We start from the raw sequence: 19974 nt of genomic DNA, 5'->3' as shown, positions 1-19974 counted from the left end.
GTCATGTCGGGCCAGGGCAGGCAGCTCCACCTGGCCCAGTCATGTCTTTGCAGCATCCAGCGCCTTTTACAGCACCTGCCCCTGCCCCTGCCCCAGCCCTGGCCCCAGCCCAGTCTGTGCCACACCACTGTATGGGACACTGCAGTAGCTGCTGTGTTCCAGTCCAGCCCAGCCTGACCCGACAGTGAGAGGATGGGGGTATATCCGGGGTCACCCCAGCTCATGGGAGGGAACTCAGCCATGTAGGGACCCCAGCCAGAAGGCATAATTATCAGAAAGTATTATCAGCTACAATGGCCAAAAAAAAAAAAAAAAAGCAGATAGCTGATAATGTCATTTCCCTTTTATCAGTGCTGATTCGATAGGCACCTCTACTTGCAACTTACCTTGTAACACATGATGGTTTCTGTGCTCATCTTACTGATGAATTCTGTCTACAGTGCAGTCAGCTGACACATGCTTCCTTCAAACAAAGTAGTTCATGTACTACTTGCAGGGCAGTAACGAAGATTTTGGTTTAGGCTTCAAAATCTACCCTAGAGAGTGGGTTAATACTTGGCACCTAGGCTATATACCATGCCACTATGGTACAATGCTACCAGTTTCCAAGCTAGTAAGGTTAAAGCTAGCTTGGGATGGATCTACCCAAGCTGCCGCTACTTCAGAGTAGACATCTTTTGACTGTTTGTTTGAATAATCAGCAATTGTGTCCACCCAAACAATAAATACACTCATCTCAAAAGAAAAAAAAAGAAAAAAAATCAGACAAGCCTATGTTCTCCACCACGGCCTCTGGAATAGCAGCAACCTCTCATGTCAGTTCCTCCATAATGTGATGTTCAAAAATGAGCCTGGTGCTAATGCTGTGTAGAGAAATAGATCTAGAAGCCCAGCCATGGTCTGAACAAACACCTCATACCATTCTGACACAGGGGAGTTATTTTTCTTGAAGTTCACCTTTGGTTGAAAAAGTGAAAAAGAGGTACATACTGAAGATGAACTCCAGTTCCAATTTCAGATCCCCTGAAGATGACACTACACAAACTAAAGAGAAATAAACTGAAAAAGGACCAAATCACTGGGAACAGGATTTCTGACACCCAGGACAGCTTGGGACCATGCACAAAAATAGTTGTTTTATTACATCCTTGGAAAGTTTTTCTAATATTCAAATGAAACTTGGGGCAGTCTCAGAGCTTTTCTAAATTGCATTGGACGATAGTGGCTTCATGGAGACATTATTACAGTCAAGTATTTGTGGAGCAGAGGTAAGCCAGGTGTAACCCTTTTCTTCAAATATGTCCCCTATAAAAGGGTCTGGGGAGGCAGTTTTGCTTGCTCTGCATCAGTGGTGGGCAATCTCTTTGGCAGGTATACCACAAAATTAGCTGTACACTCTCCCAAAGTGCAACTCTGATCCCCTTTGGATCCCCTTTGGAGCAGCCTAATCTGCTGCTCTGCTTTCTGCTCCCTGTCCTGTGCCCCCTACCTGATCTGCTGCTCTACTTTCTCCTCCCAACCCTCTGCTCTCTGCCTGATCTGCTGCTCTGCTTTTCACTTCCTTCCCTATGCTCCCTGCCCAATTTGCTGTTTTCTGCTTCCTTTTTCCTTCTTGATCTTTTGTGTGCCACATACAGAGGCTTTCTGTACCACTTGTGGCATCTGTGGCACAGGTTGGCTAGCCCTGCTCTACATTAAACACTGATCTTCCTTAGCCTGAGAGCATCTATCTGACCAGTTATGCCTGCATAAAGCAACTATAATGTACAGAGTATAGAACCCAAGACCTTTTAATCTTCTGCAAAGATGATTAAACATGGTAATATGTATAAACCCCAGTATTAAAGATCTTGATTTGCTAGATAAAGAAGTACATGAACCACACATAATTAGATATTTTTTTTGCATTTGTTTAAAACTGTTTGTATCTGATGCAGTTGTGAAATAAAGAGAATTCTGAACTGGTTTATAATTAATGTTCTCAGGCAGTATGGATTCAACAGTGCAGGAGAGGATACATGAAACATTACCCATGCAGATCTGAACATAAGGTAGAATGAAAACTGAAATGGATCTTACCCCATTCAACAAGAGACAAAAAACTCATCTATACATATATCAAAGCACAGAGATTTGGAGATTTCCCAATTACAAGTGGGTTAAGCTTATTTTCATTAGCCCACAATCAGTTAACTGTGAATTCCTTGCATTATTTTGGAAACACAGAATTACAGACTCTTTCTGAGAATTCATTTAGGGGAAATAAAGCCAGTTTCTTCAAGCCTTTCATCAAAGGTGCCCTGTGATTAACAATATACTGTACAGCATCTCATGCATATGATTTCAATCAACTCTAGCAGCCTGGCTTATACTTGTTCATTCCTCATATTTTGTATTCAGTACAACCCTGTAGTATTTCTGACAAATTAGTATACAGAAAGTTCATTGCTTCCTGCCAAACTGCAGTCTTTCTTACAAATGCCTGTGCTGACTGAAAGATTTTTATTCGGTGCATTACAGGCCTACGTACTTTTAACTGAATACAGCTAGGGAATAGGAATATTAATTTCATTGGCAATTTCTCTACCACTCTGCAAGGAAGCCATTCAACTGCACTGTGGTAACATCTTTGTAAATTTCCAAGCTACTCAGATAAATAATGCTCTTTTTTTCCTGAGATATGTTCATTCTTCTTCCTGGTCATGTATCTTCATTTTGGAAGAGGCAGTATCTCCAGAAGGTATTTTTATTATACAACATGTTGACCCATTCTGCCAAATTAGCAGACATGGAATTTTCCATTCTAGGAGGCACCATAAAATTTGGAAATCTAAGTTGAACCATTTCCCACCCCCTAACGCATCATCAGTTTGAAAAGTTAGGCTTGACTGATGATGCTTGAACTTGCACTTTTTGGCCTTATCTTTGTCTTGACTGATGTGAAGTTAGGTCTTTTATAGTGAGATACCAACCAGCAGCAGTTCTCCTGCTGTGCAATACTAAGTGGAAACAAAGCACTTTTAGTATCCACCATGAGGGAGATAGATACATGCCATACTTCTAATCCGTCCATAACTGATGTGGTAGAAAAATTAAGCTGCTTCATCACTTCTCTGCTTTTACAGTTAGGTAACTAATACACATAAGTTATCCCAGGGTAAAAAAAACTGCCAGTGAAGATTCAGCCTACGGGTGCCTATACACAAGCAGTGAGGCTGCTCTGATGCACTGTCTGCTGGAGAGTGGTAATTACTGCACTCCAGAAGCTTCCAGTGTCTTGTGCATCAGTGAACCTGCATTTAAAAAGGGCAGTGGGGGTGCTTTATCTAAAGCGTGTTTGATGAGCTTTAGTTAAAGTGCCCCAGTGACATTTTTAAGTGCGGGGACGCCAATACACAAGATGCTCCAGACATTTTAATTAGAGCAGCGCTCAGAGCCGCTCTAATTAAAGCATCCCCCACCACTCCCAGAGCACGTGTATACACACTCTAAGTGTTTGGGCTTTTTTCCACCTAAAATTTCCCTCACTTGCTGTTGTCATTGCAGTTCCAAAAGAGATAGTGATGGTGAGAATACTAGCCTTGTCCTGAATAGAAAAAGACTTTTCAATCGGGTTAGTTTAACATGTTGTTGAAAACACCAAGATATACCAACACTCTGAACTTGCTTCTCAGCAGGCTGAGTAATAGCCTTTGATGTTGGCTTATGATTTTTCAGTTTTGAAAGAACAGGAATAAGGTAGCTAAAAAAGGGATTCAAAAGCAAAGCATTTAACTCATTCAGCGACCAGCAGCTCAGTCCAATTTAGCCTGTTGACTCTAAACTAATACAAATTTTCCTTTAAGATATCTGATATCATTTGAGATTATTTCTCCAAAAAACTGTAGGTATTACTGAAGCAACAATAATGCTGAAGCAACAGTTACTTTAGAAATGTACACTTCAGCAATAAAATATGGATGTATTTTTCTGTGGAGATGTAATAGTTACCTGCTTAGCTTTCTCCTTCAAAGCAATAAGCTGGGATTTGTTGAAACCTGTCACAGTCCCAAGGAGTTCCACATTTTTGATAAAAGTGTCTGTGCCCATGCACTGCAGTTCTTGAACTGACCAAAAGGCATTTGCTTCTCCTAACTTAATAATCTCATCTGAAGAGGGAGCTCTGATTCCTATGCAACCTGGAAAGAAAACAAAACACAGGTTGAAGAGCTTTCTTCAAGGGAACTGATTTAAGAATTCTGATGCAAAAATCAAAGCAATGAAGCCTTATGCTGTCTTGTTATGATGGTAAAATATCATGATATAACTCTGGCCAGGACTATTTTGATAAGTTAAGCATCCAATATTCTCACAATGAAATAAAAAAAATATATTTTAAAGACTCATATGCAATTGATATTCTTTGTCTAAAACTAGCATTTACCTAATTAGTATGTGCTTTGTTCCTTGAAGACAAAGGAAAGGAGGAGCAGATTAACCAGTGACTATATAAAACATCTTACTAAAACAAAACTTGCTTGCAACATCTAGAATATCAGCTTAAGAGTTTTCAGATGTGTCATTCTAAATTCCTCAGGGCCAGATTTGGAGGTGAAACCTTCTGCTGACTTCAGTGGAATAAAAAGTCAAATTAAGCTCTTGAATCTGACCACGGAAGTTTCCATGTACCTGTATTGTATAATTTATTTACATGAAAATACTGCAGCTGAATAAACTGAACCTGCTTATTCTTGTTCAAACAAGACTTATTAAATCCAACTCACCAGCTAGCCTAACAGCAGGTATGACTGATCTTTCCTCTTTGAAACATTATGCATGTCTGGAAAGATGTCGGGTATTTAAACAAGGCACTGGCCTAGATAATTAAGCATGCCAGAAAATTCCCCTGGCTTATTTTTTGTCAAGCACAAAATGCCAGGAATTAGAAAACCTGAGAGAGATGCTTATTTACAGCACAACTACCAAGCAGCTAAACTATATGATCAAAAATCTGATGCAAGGACAGATTCTGGGTCTCCAAGAACACTGTTGTCACTGTGTGTTTTGACAAATCTGCTTCTTTTTAGGCTTTTTCTGTCTCTTATGTATAGGAGAGCCTAGCATCCTAACATGATCTCTTCCTAGCCCCTCTCCTGTTTCTAGTTTAGGAAACTTGTTCAGCAATTATCAAAAACAAACAATATCTGAATGTTTTCAGATTTGGCCATCACCAGGGAAAAACAAAACTCCATAGATGCTCCTCTGAGCTGAGTTTCCCTACCTAAGCAGACTAAAGCAAGGATATATAAAATAGATTTATTTTTTGAAAGGAAGCAGGGGAAGGAAATCAAAGAAAGCTGGAGCAGTCAGTAAAACATTCAAAAGACCAAATCTGTTGAGCAAATGAAAAAACTGTTTAGCTTCTACTGTACCAGCTGACTTCTCTACTTGCTTTTTAGACAGGTCTCATATAAAGCAGGACTGTTTCACTTTCCTCCCCGGCAAAAGGTCAACTTTTTTTTTTATGTAAATGCTGCCAATGCAGACACAATAGACTTCCATGTCCAAGACACAAAACCTAGTATTTTTTATCCTTGGAAAAACCTTTGATTTCATTACTTGGAACACACCAGATCTGCTGGCAAGAAATGCTCACTACAACTCTGATTGTGTGTCCTGTATCTGATGCTGTTTCATACTTATTGTTGATGTAATCAAATCTACTTTAACCTAGTGTGAATGGGAAAGATTAGTTTAAGTGTTTCCGTTTTAACATATATAATAGCATCTCAGGACTGCTTTCTATTTCTAGCACTGCTGCTGCTTTGCTGTTGGCCTTGGGTAAATCACTTACTACGTGTGCCTTAGATTTCCCATCTATAAAAAAATGGGCTTAAAACAACACACACTTTCAGGGTTTTTATTTTTTAATCATCTGGAAATAGAGATGTAAACTCAGCTCTTAGTGCTATATGATACTGTTGCTGCCAAATTATGAAGATTATTATTAGATCAGCTGTGATCCTAAAAGCATTTCCTGTTTTGGGGAGGTTTTAGAAATAAAAAAAAGTCCCAGATTTTTCCACTCTCAGCTTCCTCACTGGTCAAACTAATCCATACTGGGGAAAACAGTTATGTGCTCCATACCACTCCACAGCCCTTGGTGAGGAGAGGAACTGCATGAGGGGGTCAGTATTGGTTATCTACTGCAGACAGGGGCTCCTTACACCAGCCCTGAATGCAGAGGGGCCCTGGGTGAAGCAAAATAAGGGAAGGCTTCTGGATCTATACCAGTAAGTCTCAGCAAACATGCTGTGGCACCCTGGGGTATCTTGAGATCGTTTCAAAGGTGCTGCAGGGTGCCAAACAAGTTTTAGCATTGTTAGGTGTATAAACACAGTTTGCAAGATAAACCCAGAGTTTTCAAATAGGAATCTATAGTATTGCGATCTTTCTGAGTTATCTGGAACAGAAAAAATCCTCTATTATTCTTCTGTAGTTAAACATTTTCTGAGGGGTGCCTCAAGTTTTTTTTAGACGTGCCTCAAGTCTAAAAAGGTTGAGAATCACTGATCTATGATATTGTGATTACATCCTAAAACACATCCTAAAGGATGCAGAAGGCAAGCTGAAATAGGTGGGTTGAGGTCCTCAGACTTTTGGCACACTCCAGAGTGGAATTAAGCTTGATTTATGATTCCTGAATTTATAGTTTCCCGGTGCAAGAAGGGGTGGATTTCATCCATCCTCCACAGAAACGCTGAAATCACCTAAAGGCACAATTATCCTCTTTGGGTTAGATTCTGCTTTTCTACATCAGCATATATCTGGAATAATACCACGGCTCATTATTTTGTTGAACAGAGGCAAAAACATAGCAGTTTAATTATACAGCCACATTGCATCCTTTTGTACATGAATGCCTCATGATTAGGGCTAAATTCATTCTCCAACTACCATAGCAAATCTGGCATTTCTCCTCTGGGTTTAAGTGGGGCTCTATACAAACTCATCCTTGCACATACATGGATGAGATACTGGGGCAAGAAGACTGCTATGGCATCTGAAGCCTATAGAAATTATAGTTACAGAAACACTAATGTAAAATTGAAGTACATAAGACATACAGAAGATAGACTCCATTTGGCACAAGATCTCCTGTGCAATGAACACTTGAATGTAGTCACTACAGATTAACATACATTTTGGATTACATTTACTCCATGTAGACAGCTAGAATATAGCACCACCTGTCACATTCAGAATAGCTGAGTCAACATATTCTGACATCTGACAAAAGATTAAATGGGTGCAATCTTTTGGCTCAATATCTTGCCCATCTCCGGTATCTGTCTATTCATGGAAGTTTCATTTCTACCAGCAAACCAAACAAAACTAAAATTAACAAAAAATCATTCATCTTTTTCCTCCAAGCACCCCCCACACCTTTCAGTAGATATTTAGCTGCATATTTTTAATGGAACAAAGTGTTTCATTAGCTGGGCAATAATACAAACCAACTGACTGTTCTGAAAGACTGAACCTCTCAAATGCTTGAGGTTGTGCTTTCAGTTGCCATTTCTCAAGGTGGATTTCATGACAAAGTAAACCCAAAAGACCATTCAGACTGCAGAAGCACAACCAAAAATATCAACATTATCAACTTGTCCTTCTGACACAACAAAAATACTCACCAGTCCCATGGTTAGATGCTGCAGTGAGGACGGTAGAGTTGTGAACAGTTTCAAATACAGTAGATAGGAACTCTTCAGGTAGAGGAGCTGCCCCAGCCATCTTTGCTATTTGCAGAACGGTATCTGGAAACTGCAAGATGAGAGATGAAAGAGACATTTTCAGAATTCCCTCCTTTTTGAAACAAAGAAGTGATTAGGATGTGACAAAGGGCAGGACAATGACATGAGTCTCTGTAACCAAGGGGTTAGTTGCAGCTCAGTTCTCCAGTCCTCTCTAGATGTTTTTGGGGGGGGAGGACTGTAAAATGGCTGTTTGGATGACAAGAGGAAGGGAAGAAAGATTATGGGGAGGTGAAGCCCTAACCCCAGGGTCAGAAGGCTGGAATGAGGCCCGCCACCACTTTTTTTTTTGCTGATCTGTAACTCAGTTTGATTTCCAGTTATAAACATGATCTCTTGAGGAAAACACCTTGCTGACGGGAACAATGCTTTATTGCTGTAGTGTGGATTCACAAGTTTACATTGATACACAAAGATCACAAGATTATAAAGAATGATAGGAAAAAGAAAACACAGCCCAACTCTCTGGGAGGGCAAGATATAGTCTTATGACTGAGGATATTAGATGACTGAGGATGTTCATACCAAACTAGCTCTTAAGCAAAACAGTAAATGTACAAGTGATCATCTGACCCTCTCTCTCTCATCGTGTGTTCCCATAGTTAATAATGACAAAAGACACAGTTTTAATTCAACCAAGGTAAGTCTACACGTTGGGTTGACAGGATTGAGAAAGCAGGGAACACTGCTGCATGTAAAGCTTAAAAAATGTGTAGGCCCATCAACTATATTATCCTATGCAACAACATACAACTAACGAAAGCAGTTACATAAATAACTGATTACATTACCATGAGTTCCCAGATTAAACCACGCAAGTTTTGATTGACAAGGGATAAAGGACTGGACAAAAATATATACAAGGTTCCTTTCAAGGGGAATTCAATACACAGTATCCATACTAAGATGATCCATTTTAAATTGAACGATAACATTTGCCATTGCAAAGTTTTAATATTATCTTCTACATTCTAAAAAAATGTAAATGAAAGGATACCTTTTCAGCAAGGACACTTAATTCATCTTTTCTCAAAACAGCTATGAATGGTCCAATATCCAGTGTTGTTTCGGCTGTCCAGTTCCTTGGGGAGCTAAGAAAATGTTTAGGAAAACTATATTAAAAATAAATAATTTCTGCAACATCACAGCTGCCTTATGCTAGTGTTGAAATGCCACATTTTTATACCCTATCCTCTCAGAAAGATCAAGGTCTCTGTGCTAAACTACTATTTTAGATTTGTTAACGTCAGGTCATATTTTTCTTCAACTCCCTTATTTATGGTCCACCTGTAAAGCCAGAGAGAGCTTTCAAATACCCTCTTAGTGCATCCCTCTATTTCAGCACCTATAACAGCTCATTGCCATCATATCTACAGAATAACAAGATTGCCCCATTTTAAATTTCTCTCGTCTTTTCCATGAAAGGGACAATTATTACAATCAGTTAGGAACTTCAACAAAAATAGATTCCATCCCCGCTGTAAAATGCTATATCCAAAGCCTAATCTTGTAGATACTTGTAACTTTGCTCTCATGCTTAAATATTTGCAGGATAAAGGTCAAAGGCCTAGTTTAACCAGTCACATATTCATGTTCCCCAACGGCTGGCCTGTTGCTTAGTTACCAGCCCACCTGGGGAGACTGGTACATCTTGGAGTATAATCAATTCTTCTCCCCTTCCATGAAGCTCCATGCAGGCTTCTGCATGATCACAGCAGCAAAGTCCTATTGGATTTCCAGGATTTTCCCTATTATCACGATGTCTGAGGTAGATGAACATGTTACTAAATGCAGCACAACTTAGCTCCACAGGATGCAATATCTTAGCTTTTATCTGTGTTAAGCTGTGTCAAGTGAGCAGATAGGAAAAAAATACAGTTTAAAAGCTAAAACACAGTTTTCAGTAGAGCTGCTGTTATCCAACTTCTTGGTGTGAAGAGAAAGTTGATTTTTAACCCTTTCTTTAATGTATTCAGTTCTGAGCACTTGGTTACCAGATAAATGCTGACAATTTGGAGGCGATTCAAAGAGAGCAACAAACGATGGGCAGCGTTTAGTGACTGGCTGTGGAGAGAGTGCGTGTACCACAGCTTATTTTAGGATGAGTAGGGGGTAGCAGTTCTGTACTGAGTATCTCAAATTTAAGAGTTTCCCAAAAGGAACAAAAGAGAGGGAAATTGTGCATTCTTCTAATCTGGGGAGCTGGGATCATTTTCTTTGTATAAGCGATACGTGAGTAAGGCTCCGATAGGGCTTTTATCCCGACAGTTGTGAATTAAACCCAGAGGGTTGTATGTTTAATTGTTTCTCTAGGTAAGTGGATTGCATACGCCAGGGGCTCCCCACAACCTCCACAAGCTCCCTGTATGTTACCCTTCCCTGCCTCTGTTTTAGGGACTCACTGAAAATGCCCCAGCTTCTCATGCCAGGAGATCTGTGTGCCCTTCAATCTCTGCCACTAATAGTTCTTTTCTTTCTCCCAGAGCTGTCAGTCAGGGTGTCAGGATGTTTAACTCTATTGAGAGCATGGGCAGTGATAAATTAGGCTCATTACATTACATGAAAACAGAAAATGCCATCAAGATGAATGTGGGCCTTACAGGCTCAGACAATTACAGAGGTTGATTTGATTCGTTTTTACTGCAGTTCTGTCTGGACAAAGCAAATGGTTAGTATTTGTATGGATTAACCCCAACCAAAGCAGTACTGTACATCCAAGATCTTACCCATACAGCTCAATAAGTCTGGATTTGATTTCTGTCTTCTGCTCATGGCTGAGCTGGTGGCAGAATTTGAACCGGTGAAGGGCTACTGCCATTGCCTGCAGGGACATTCCACCACGGATAGCTGCTGGAGGTAACTGGCAGATGAGATTGCCAAGCACATCAACATCATACTCATCATCAATGGAGCCATTCTGAAACAAAGAGGTCCATGCTAATGTGTTTGCCTCATTGGCAAAGCTAGTATCAGTACTATACACTTCAATGGAAATTTGGTAAAGTTAAAGGTGGGGTTATTGCATCTTTAAATGTAAATTTGTACTTTCAATGGTAAAGCAACAAGTACAGCTGTTACTACAGCAAAACCCTTCCCACTTTTACATATCCACCCAACTTGCAAACGAGCAGCTACTATCTCCTGAGATCATGGAGCATAGATTTCTTGAACAGATGTTCCAATGGAGGGTCTGCGGTCTCTGCAGAGTCTTTTTCTGCTTCCCAGTGCACTGGGCTGTGTGGTGCTCAGTAGCAGTGGATGAGAGGAAAGAGCATCTGTAGCTACATGGATCAACCAATCAATTCCCCCTGGGTAGCAGGGATTCAACATCAGCAGGGACCGTTACAGTCTCAAGGTTTACAGCAGCAAAAACAGAACAGCACCAGTAAAAGTGACCACTACGGCAGTTTTCCTAGTCACTGGCGATAACCGCTTTTCTGGCATGGAGTAGTACCCATGGAAGTAATGTATAGTTAACCTCCCATTTGTTGCTTGAGTGGGAAGATCTTAGCTTAATGCCCACTTCATGGAAATGGGAGACTCCTCCCTAGCTTGCTTCTGCAGCCATGTGGCTGAGGGCAAGCAAAACTCAGGGGCATCCAAACCCTAAGACTCTGGGCCTGCATGTAGATCCCTGCCAAATGATTTGGAAACATCTGAAGCCCCAGGTGGGGCTGGATGATGTTTGCCGGTAGTAGGGCCACTTATGGTTCTTGACTGACTCACTGATTTGGAATTTATTTGGCTGATTTGACTTAAAACATGAAAAATTGTCATAAAACAAACAAACAGACAAACAAAAAAACAACTCTGCAGCCTGAGAGGAAATATCTTCCACTTGCCTGCTCTGTGGAGCTTCCTGTGCCAGCTGCTCAGGATCAGCAAAGGCTGGGAGAACAAGATACAGTTTCAAGACAAACACGTCAAGCCTGGGCTGTGGTCACCGCCTGTGTGTGTGTGGCAGTGACTTCTCAGGAGAGTGCTTTGAGCCACAGAAGGAAGTGAATAAGGCTTTAAAGAAATGTTTACTGCTTAGAGTGCAACCAATAAAACTTAATGGGGGACACAGAGAACATATGTAAGAAGTGGAGATGAGAGACCAATATCCTTGTAATGCAGCGCTACAATGCATACAAGGGGACTGTAAGGGAATGAGTGGCAAATACAGGCTTATTGTGCTTTAAATGAGAACAAAGGGATGTTGTGTGCCGAGCTAGATGGCTTTCCTTCAGAAAACAGCCAAAGCAATAATCCCTGTAAGCCATTCCAAAAACAACTCTGCATGACCAGAAGAAAAGTTTGGCCCTTTGCAGCTGTCCAACCTTTGTCCTGAAAAAACTGGCAGGCTGCTCAGCCAGAAAATGTGCTGTGACTTGTATGCACCAGCACACACTTTTACATCTGGTGGGAGCAGAGCTGAAGAGATATGTAAATATAAATATATTTAAATCTGTCTACCTAACACTAACTGTCTTCAGGAACACAGCCCCTCAGTCTCCGATTATGCTTTTCTGGTCCAGAATTTCATGGCTACTTTACAGTATTGTGTGTTGGAGCTTAGAGTGGAGCCCTACATTTTGGTGCCACTGGAATTTCAACCAAAGAATTTAGCTTATTTCTTAAATGTTATTACCTACAAGTGTTTTTTTAAAAAGGCAGTGGACCCAATTCCACGATCCTTACTCAGGTAAGTCAGGAAGACCCCAACTAGCCAATAAAAAACTTCCCCTGTCCCTGTTTAGATACACTGATGCAACAGCTGTTGATAAGCCATGTTAAAATATCTTAGGCTTGCACATGGGGCTGACAAAACAGTATTCTTGTTAATATTTGTAAATGGTGTTACATGTAGAAGCCCCATCATTGATCAGGGTGCCAATATCCTAGAAATTGCACAAACACAACAAAAAGATGGGTCCTACCCCAAACAGCTTATACTCCAAGTAAAAGAAAAGAGACAACAGGGGGATGTAGAGAAACAAATGTGAGGGGATAAGGAAGCACTGAATCTCTGTTATAAACAGTGTACAGAAACCCTGATAGATCACAGAATCATAGGACCAGAAGGGACGTGGAAGACCACCACACCCAGCCCCCTGCCATAGGCAAGAGGTTACTGAGCTCAAACTAGCTCAATGAGGTGCTTGCTTATCCAGCCTTGTCTTGAACACCTCCAGGGATGGTGACTGCACCACCTGTGCCAGGAGTGTGCTCCAGGTTCTAGTTACCCTTATGGAGAAGAAGTTCTTCCTTATATCTAGCCTAAAGCTTCCCTCTATTAGTTTCTGCCCATTGGTCCTTGTCCTTCCAAGGGGTGCCTTCCTGAGGAGTTGCTCCTCCAGAACTTGGTGCTCCCCCGTGACATACTTGTAGGTGGCTATTAGGTCCCCTCTCAGTCTCTTCTTACTCAGGCTGAACAAGCCTAGTTCTCAGTCTCCTCACCTATCCTCCAGGCCCCTGATCATCCGGGTGGCCCTTCTCTGCACCCTCTCGAGCTTATCCACATCCTTCTTGAAGGGCGGTGCCCAAAACTGGGCACAATACTCCAGCTGCAGCCTCACCAACACTGAATAGAGAGGGAGGAGCACCTCTCTGGATTTACTAAGCAACATGTCGGCTGATGCCTGCCACAGTTCCATTTGCCCTGCTGGCAGCTTCATCCTACTCATTTTCTGATCGATTGTCACCTCCAGGTGTTGCGCCAGCAGCGGGCTACCACCTATCCTATAGTTATGGCGAAGGTTCTTTCTACCCAGATGAAGGGCCTGGCACTTGTCCCTGTTGAACCTCATCTGATTCTGATTCACCCATAGAACCAGTCTGTCTAGGTCGTCCTGGATCCTTGCCCTATCCTCTCATGTGCTTGCATTTCCCCACAGTTCCGTGTCATTGCCAAACTTAACCACAAAGCATTCCACCCCCTCATCCAAATCATTAATAAATATGTTAAAAAGCAGGGGTCCAAGCACCAATCCCTGTGGGACACCATTGGAGACATCCCTGGGACCGACCTCTAAGCCAACTATCCATCCATCTCACCATAGATTGGTCCAGGCCTGTACAGTTTAACTGAGATAATTTCATGGAAGACGGAGTCAAAAGCCTTTCTGAAATCAAAGCAGATGATGTCTACCTCATGTTCCTTGTCCAGCTGGTTACTTACCTGGTGGTAAAAGGACACCAGGTTTGTTAAGCATGATCTACCCTTCACAAAGCTGTGATGGCTGTTTCTTAACATCCTGTCTGTTACAAGTTCGTGACTGATGGCCTCCTTAATAATTCTCTCAAAAGTTTTTCCTCAGACTGAAGTCAGACTCACTGGTCTATAGTCTGCAGGGTCATCCCTCCTCCCTTTCTTAAAGTTGGGTGCAATGTTGGCCCTCTTCCAGTTGTCTGGGATCACTCCTGAGTTCCATGACTTTTCAAATATCTTTGCCAAAGGCCCTGCTATGAGTTCAGTCAGTTCTTTTACAACTCTTGGATGTAGGTCGTCTGGCCAAGCACACTTGAAAAAGTCCAGTTGTTCTAAGAGGACCCTCACCTGGTTGGGGCTGATTTCATGTAGTCTGTTGACCTCCCCATATTCCCTGGGCCTCCAGACAGGTGCACAGCTCCTGTTAGCTTTCTGGAATACTGTTGTGAAGTAACGACTTAGGAGCTCAAGTTTTTCATGGGGATCTACTGTGGGCTGCCCCTCCAGATTTAGCAGGGAACCCACAGTCGAACTCGATTTTTTCTTGCTCCCTATGTACCTGTAGAAGGACTTTTTGTTGTCCTTAATTTTGGATGCTAGCTTGATTTCTATGCCTGCTTTAGCTTTCTGTATCTCATACCTGTACACCCTGGTTATATTAGTGAACTCTTCTCTGGTTGCTGATCCTTTTTTCCATTGCTTGTATGTGTCCTTTTGCTTTCTCAAGAGTTCTCTAATAACCCTGTTGGGCCAAGCAGGTCTCTTGGCTCCTTTCCTGCTTTTTTATATCATGGGAATGGCTTCTTTTTGAGCAGAGAGGATTGCTCCCTTGAGGAGGTACCATCGCTCCTGAACTCCCAAATCCTCCAGTTGCTGGTCACAGATGGCCTTTCTAACTAGTCTCCTGAGTTTGTTAAAGTTCATCCTTCTGAAATCTAGGACCTCTGTTCTGCTAACTGAAATTCTAGCTTTCTGGTTAATGGTTAACTTAATCAGTTTGTGGTCACTGTCACACAGAGTACCACCAATCCTCAGGTTGCCTACCATGTCCTCTCCTTTGGTAAACACTAAATCCAGAGTGGCTTCTCCCTGGTTGATCCTTCTACAACCTGTGACAGGAACAGGTCATCAAAAGTTGCCAAGCAATTGGCTGACCTGCTGGAGCTGGCCGAATGGTCCCCACAACAGATGTCAGGGTAGTTGAAGTCACCCATGACAATCAGGTCTTTGGTGCTAGCTGCCTCTGCCAGGTCCCTGGAGAATGCCTGATCATTCTCCTCTTCTTGGGAGGGAGGTCTGTAGTAGACTCCCACCATCATGTCTCTCTCTCTTGAACCCCCCTGTATCTTGACTCAGAGGGTCTTGAGGGAGGTCTCCCTGCTATCAAACCTGACCTGCAGGGAGGGGTACCTCTCTTTCACATAGAGGGCGACTCCTCCTCTCTTCTCCCCAAAGCAAACCTTCCTGTAGAGACTACAGCTGTCAGTATCCATTACCTGATCATACATGTCATCCCACCAGGTCTCCGTCACCTTAATGAGGTCAAAGTCTTTGTCTATCAGAAGGAGAGCCAGTTCCTCCTGTTTGTTGCCCATGCTTCCGGCATTCCCATAAAGGCACCCAAGTTCCCCTCTGGTTAACTCAGGTGTTCTGTCACTGTGCAAGTGTCTCAGGATGGTGGTGCTCATCTGGGTGTCCACTACTTCAATGACCTCTCTCAGGTTATCATGGAAAGAGGATTCATGTAGTGGCTTCATATACAACAATGGAGGCTCCCCCGTCACCCCCAATTGTGCCTAGTTTAAAGCTCTCCTCAGCGAGTCACCAATTCTCATAGAGAAGAGCTTTCTTCCTCTGCCTGTGAGGTGAATACCATCCCTTGTATGTAGCCCACTGGTTTTGAATGGTCTACCTAGGTTGAGGAATCCAAAGCCAATGCAGTGACACCATCTCCGAAGCCTTCAGTTTACCTCCTTAATGCACTCCTCCCTTCATCGGCCTCGGCCCCTGACTGGGAGGATTGAGAAGAACACTTGTGCCCCAAGGGTCCTTGAGCCTCGCCCCCATGGTCTTGTACTCACCCATGATTGTCTCAGGGCTGTTTCTTGCCGTGTCATTGGTGCCCACATGGACAAGAAGCATGGGGTAGTGGTCCATAGGGTGGACCAGCCTAGGGATCCTTTCTGTGACATCTTGGATCCTGGCTCCTTGAAGGCAGCAGACCTCTACCGCAAAGGGGTCTGGACAACAAATGGCTCCTTTTGTGCCTTGTAGCAAGAAGCCTCCCACAACAATTACCCTTCGTTGTCTCCTTGGTGGGGGGTGGCTATTCCTGTCCTGTTTGCAGAGCAGTGGACACAGATGCCCCTCCATGTCAATGATGCGAGGGCTGCAAAGCTGTTGTGCAGGGCTATTGGTGGAACTACTGACTCACCTCATGACTTGGGCCTGATGTGACCAACTTCCTCCCACCATCGGTAGAGGCATCTCGCTCAAGCTTGTTATTTTGCTTGGTTTCCATGGAGTCCTTCCCTGGGTGCAGAGACCGGCAGTACACATCTCTCTGCCTCGTGTTCCCTCATGACTCGTAACCTGCTCACCTCCTCCTGGAGCTCCCTCACCAGGCCCTTCACCAGGGAGCACATCCCATAAGTGGAGGTGCCAGTGGCCCTACTCTTAGTCTCCATCAAATGTGCCAGGCAGTCCTTGCAGCCTGGAATCAAGGGCTCTGTCTGCGTGGAGGCTGGGACCATTGACTCTGTCTGGGTAAAGACCTCTGTAGCACCAAGGGTGGGTTCTCCATCCAGACGTGGAAGCCTAGGGGTATGGCATGTACCCACCACCATGTCTGTGGGGTGGACCCCAGTGACACAGCCTCCTAGGTGCTTATTTAAGTTGAAGACCAGGTGGTGTGATTACCAGGGATCCGGGTTTTCTGTTTCCCATGGAAAAACGTAGAAAACCACAGGTTCCCAGTTTCTAATGGGAGAAAATGCAGATTTCTCTTTTTAGCAGAGAAATCCATGGATTCTCCACTTTTGCAAAGTGCTCTTGTAGGCTGGTGCAGCTCCAGCTTGCCAGAGCCGATTTACAAAAAGGGCAGGAAACCCCCAGCCCTGGCCAGAGGGGCAGGGAGTGGGGGAGAGCAGGGTCTGAGCCTCTGAGGCAGCCAAGGCCGGCTCAGGCTTGCCCTTTGCTCCTGGAGCATGGAGGTAAATGGGGCTTGGGACAGGGCTGGGGAAGATGGTTGGGGACTGAGGGCGTGGGAGGTACTGCCAGCCCTAGGCAGCATGTCGTAGCAGGGAGCAGGGCTGGGGGTGAGGGCAGGGGTGCCCGCCATGTGCGGGCTGCACACGTGCTGCCCGGCCGCCTGTCCAGGGGAGGGGGAAGAGGGAGGCTGGCACGTGGTTGGGGCACGGCTCCATGGCCTGCTCTCCAGCCATGGCAAGGGATGGGGGGGTGCGGCTTGGGCTAGCACGCAGCAACCGCTGCCATTTACTTGGAGGGCCGTGATGGCAGTGACAGCCACTGCCTCCACAACCTCCTGCTGCTGCCAGAGCTGTGCTTGGAGCTGTGCAGCTGGCTGCCAGGCGCCAGCATGGTGGTGGTGGGGCAGCACGCAGCCATCCTCACCACCACCCCGCACTGAGCCGCTGCTGCCAGTCGCACAGCACATGGCAGGCACCACCACACTGCCCCCCATATCACTTGCCTGCAAAGCCCCCTGCAGAGGGGCACCCCTGCCCCTGCCCCCTGCTCCTAGCTGTGGTGTGCCATCTGGGGCCGGCAGCACCCCCTGCTCCCTCAGCTCCCAACCATCTTTCCCAGCCCTGCCCCACTGTCTCCAAGCCCCAATTACCCGTTGCCCCTGGATCCTAGAGGTATGGCTCCATGGTGGCAGCACTTGCCTGCAAAGTCCCCCCAACCTTACATGCAGCCACCACACACCACTGCGGAGCCGTGCAGCCAGTTGCGGGGCATGCTGCTGCGTGCAAGCCCCCCATTCCACCCCCCAGCCGGGGGGCACATATGTGGCCCGCACATGGCGGTTGCCACCGCACTGCTGCTGCTGCGCCCTGCACCACTTGCCCACAAAGCCATTCAGGTGGCCGTGAGATGGAGGCACAGGGCACAGTGGCAATTGCGGTGGTGGCCTCCATGTGCAAACCTCCTGTCAGGCTGGCTGTCATGTGCATTGCCCACATGATGGCACCCCTGCCCTCACCCCCCAGCCCTGCTCCTGTGAGTAGGCACAGGGGCACGCTCTCCACTTTTTGATCTACCCGTCAGTACCTTCCCTTTCCCCTGCCCTGACCCAACCGATCCCCCCAGACACACTTCACCTGCTGGGGTGGGTATCAGTGTCTGTGGGTCTGGTCTGGGGGGCTTTTGTGAGGGGCATCAGGAGGGCTGTTGAGACTGTGGGAGCAAGTGCAGGGCACCAGCAGCACTGGGAAGGGTTGTGGGGGGCCTTTAATTTTTATCACGGATTTTGGGTTTTTAAACGAGAGAGAATTTGCAATTTTTAAAATCACAGAAAACCAGGATCCCTGGTGATTACTCACATGTGGACCCCACTAGCTGCTGTTGTTGCTGCTTAGCAGACAGACTCAAGTGGCTGTCTGCAGTGGGATCCCCTGGCCCTTCAGGCTCCTGAATGGTTGGGGCTTCCCTGGGGATAAAATTTGTTTCTCCGACATGGTAATAACACACATTTTCTACCCACTTAGCATCTAACACTGAGAATTTTCAGAAAAAAAATCACACACCACTGTTCAGGTATAGTAATGGAAGCTCTTGCAGAGCTTCAGTTTTCACCATTGTGCTGTCTAACTTTAAGGCAGAGTTAGAGAGAACTTAATTTACACTAGTTTTACCCCCCATTGCAACCACTGTGAGCACTGGACTTCCTGTAAAGTACAGATAAAGCCACAGAAAAGAAGAAGCCACGTTATAACATGGTTTAAATACTCCATGTTTCCCAGTCGTATCTTAATGTTAACTCAATGCACAGGGGTTATTAAATCAAACACAAATTGATAAATCATAACATATATTTGAAGTGACTGTATTACAGCAAAAGCTACAGACTTAACAAAGCTGTAATGCAAAACTTCCAAAGCAATGTTAAACCAGCACTTCTTTTAGCTGGATGAAACAAAAGTCATTCCAAATTAGCATTCTCCTTCACCCCGCCATTTACTGCATGAAAAAAAGATTTGCTTACCAAACACTCCTGTACTTTTTGTAGGACTGCACTCTTTTTGTGGGAGTCTAGAACTAGAAGATCCAGTTCAGTCTTCCCCAGACTTATCAGGAAAGGTACACACAGAGAGCCTGAAACTGATTCCAAATACTGAGCCCTGGAGAAAGAATAAAAGTGCTTCTGGGTCTGCAAAGATGGACCTCAGTTCTCCATAATACCACAAGTCAAGTGTATGGTGATAGATTCTTCTCTGAGTTTAGCCTAAAGGGGATTGGAAGGATGTAACGTTTGAAGTGCTCCATGTACCTTTAAAATGCTCTAGAAAAATGAGTGTACTGGTGATGCGCAACACTGGAGCACCACAAATTGTCTTATATCATATAAAAAATGACCTTGGATGAAAAAGAAACAACTCTGAAGTGCTTCACTGTGACATGCTAAGAGACGACAGAAAGCATAGCCAGGTAGGTGAAGACATTCTGCTGTGAGCTGGTGAGTGGAATCAGTACCTCATGGTGCCTCTGCAAGAGAGATGAGGGCAAGGAGACGGTATCTGGCTACAGTATTTTCCAGTCCTGATGGGAAGACAAGCCTTCCTGAAGTGAAACTGAACAATCCTACTATGAATAGAAACAGCAAGCAAGAGCCTAGGGGTTAAATACTCACAAGACTCTGCTGCTGTTGTCCTAACTTTAGGTTGGGGATCCAGCTCTGTCCCTAATACTAGGCCACCAATACTATTAACTCCAACCCTAGCCCTTCTGGCTTCAACCCCTGCCCTA

General features: G+C 44.3%; 1 protein-coding gene across 5 annotated transcripts in view; it reads right to left on the bottom strand.

The window, feature by feature from the left end:
• OTOA (otoancorin) overlaps positions 1-19974 on the bottom strand; it is a 52717-nt gene that overhangs the window by 12544 nt on the left and 20199 nt on the right. For all 5 annotated transcript variants that reach the window (XM_090023716.1, XM_090023719.1, XM_090023717.1 and 2 more), the window contains exons 19-23: positions 19214-19349; positions 10520-10710; positions 8791-8884; positions 7674-7803; positions 3991-4178 (exon numbers count right to left, since the gene is read on the bottom strand). In XM_090023716.1, coding sequence (XP_089879842.1) covers positions 3991-4178; positions 7674-7803; positions 8791-8884; positions 10520-10710; positions 19214-19349 — 739 coding nt within the window. The remainder of the gene's footprint in view (positions 1-3990; positions 4179-7673; positions 7804-8790; positions 8885-10519; positions 10711-19213; positions 19350-19974) is intronic.

Source organism: Crocodylus siamensis, chromosome 12 (assembly GCF_052110815.1).
Source record: "Crocodylus siamensis isolate JL-2025a chromosome 12, ASM5211081v1, whole genome shotgun sequence".
NCBI lineage: Eukaryota > Metazoa > Chordata > Crocodylia > Crocodylidae > Crocodylus > Crocodylus siamensis.
This window is presented reverse-complemented; position numbering and strand designations above follow the sequence as displayed.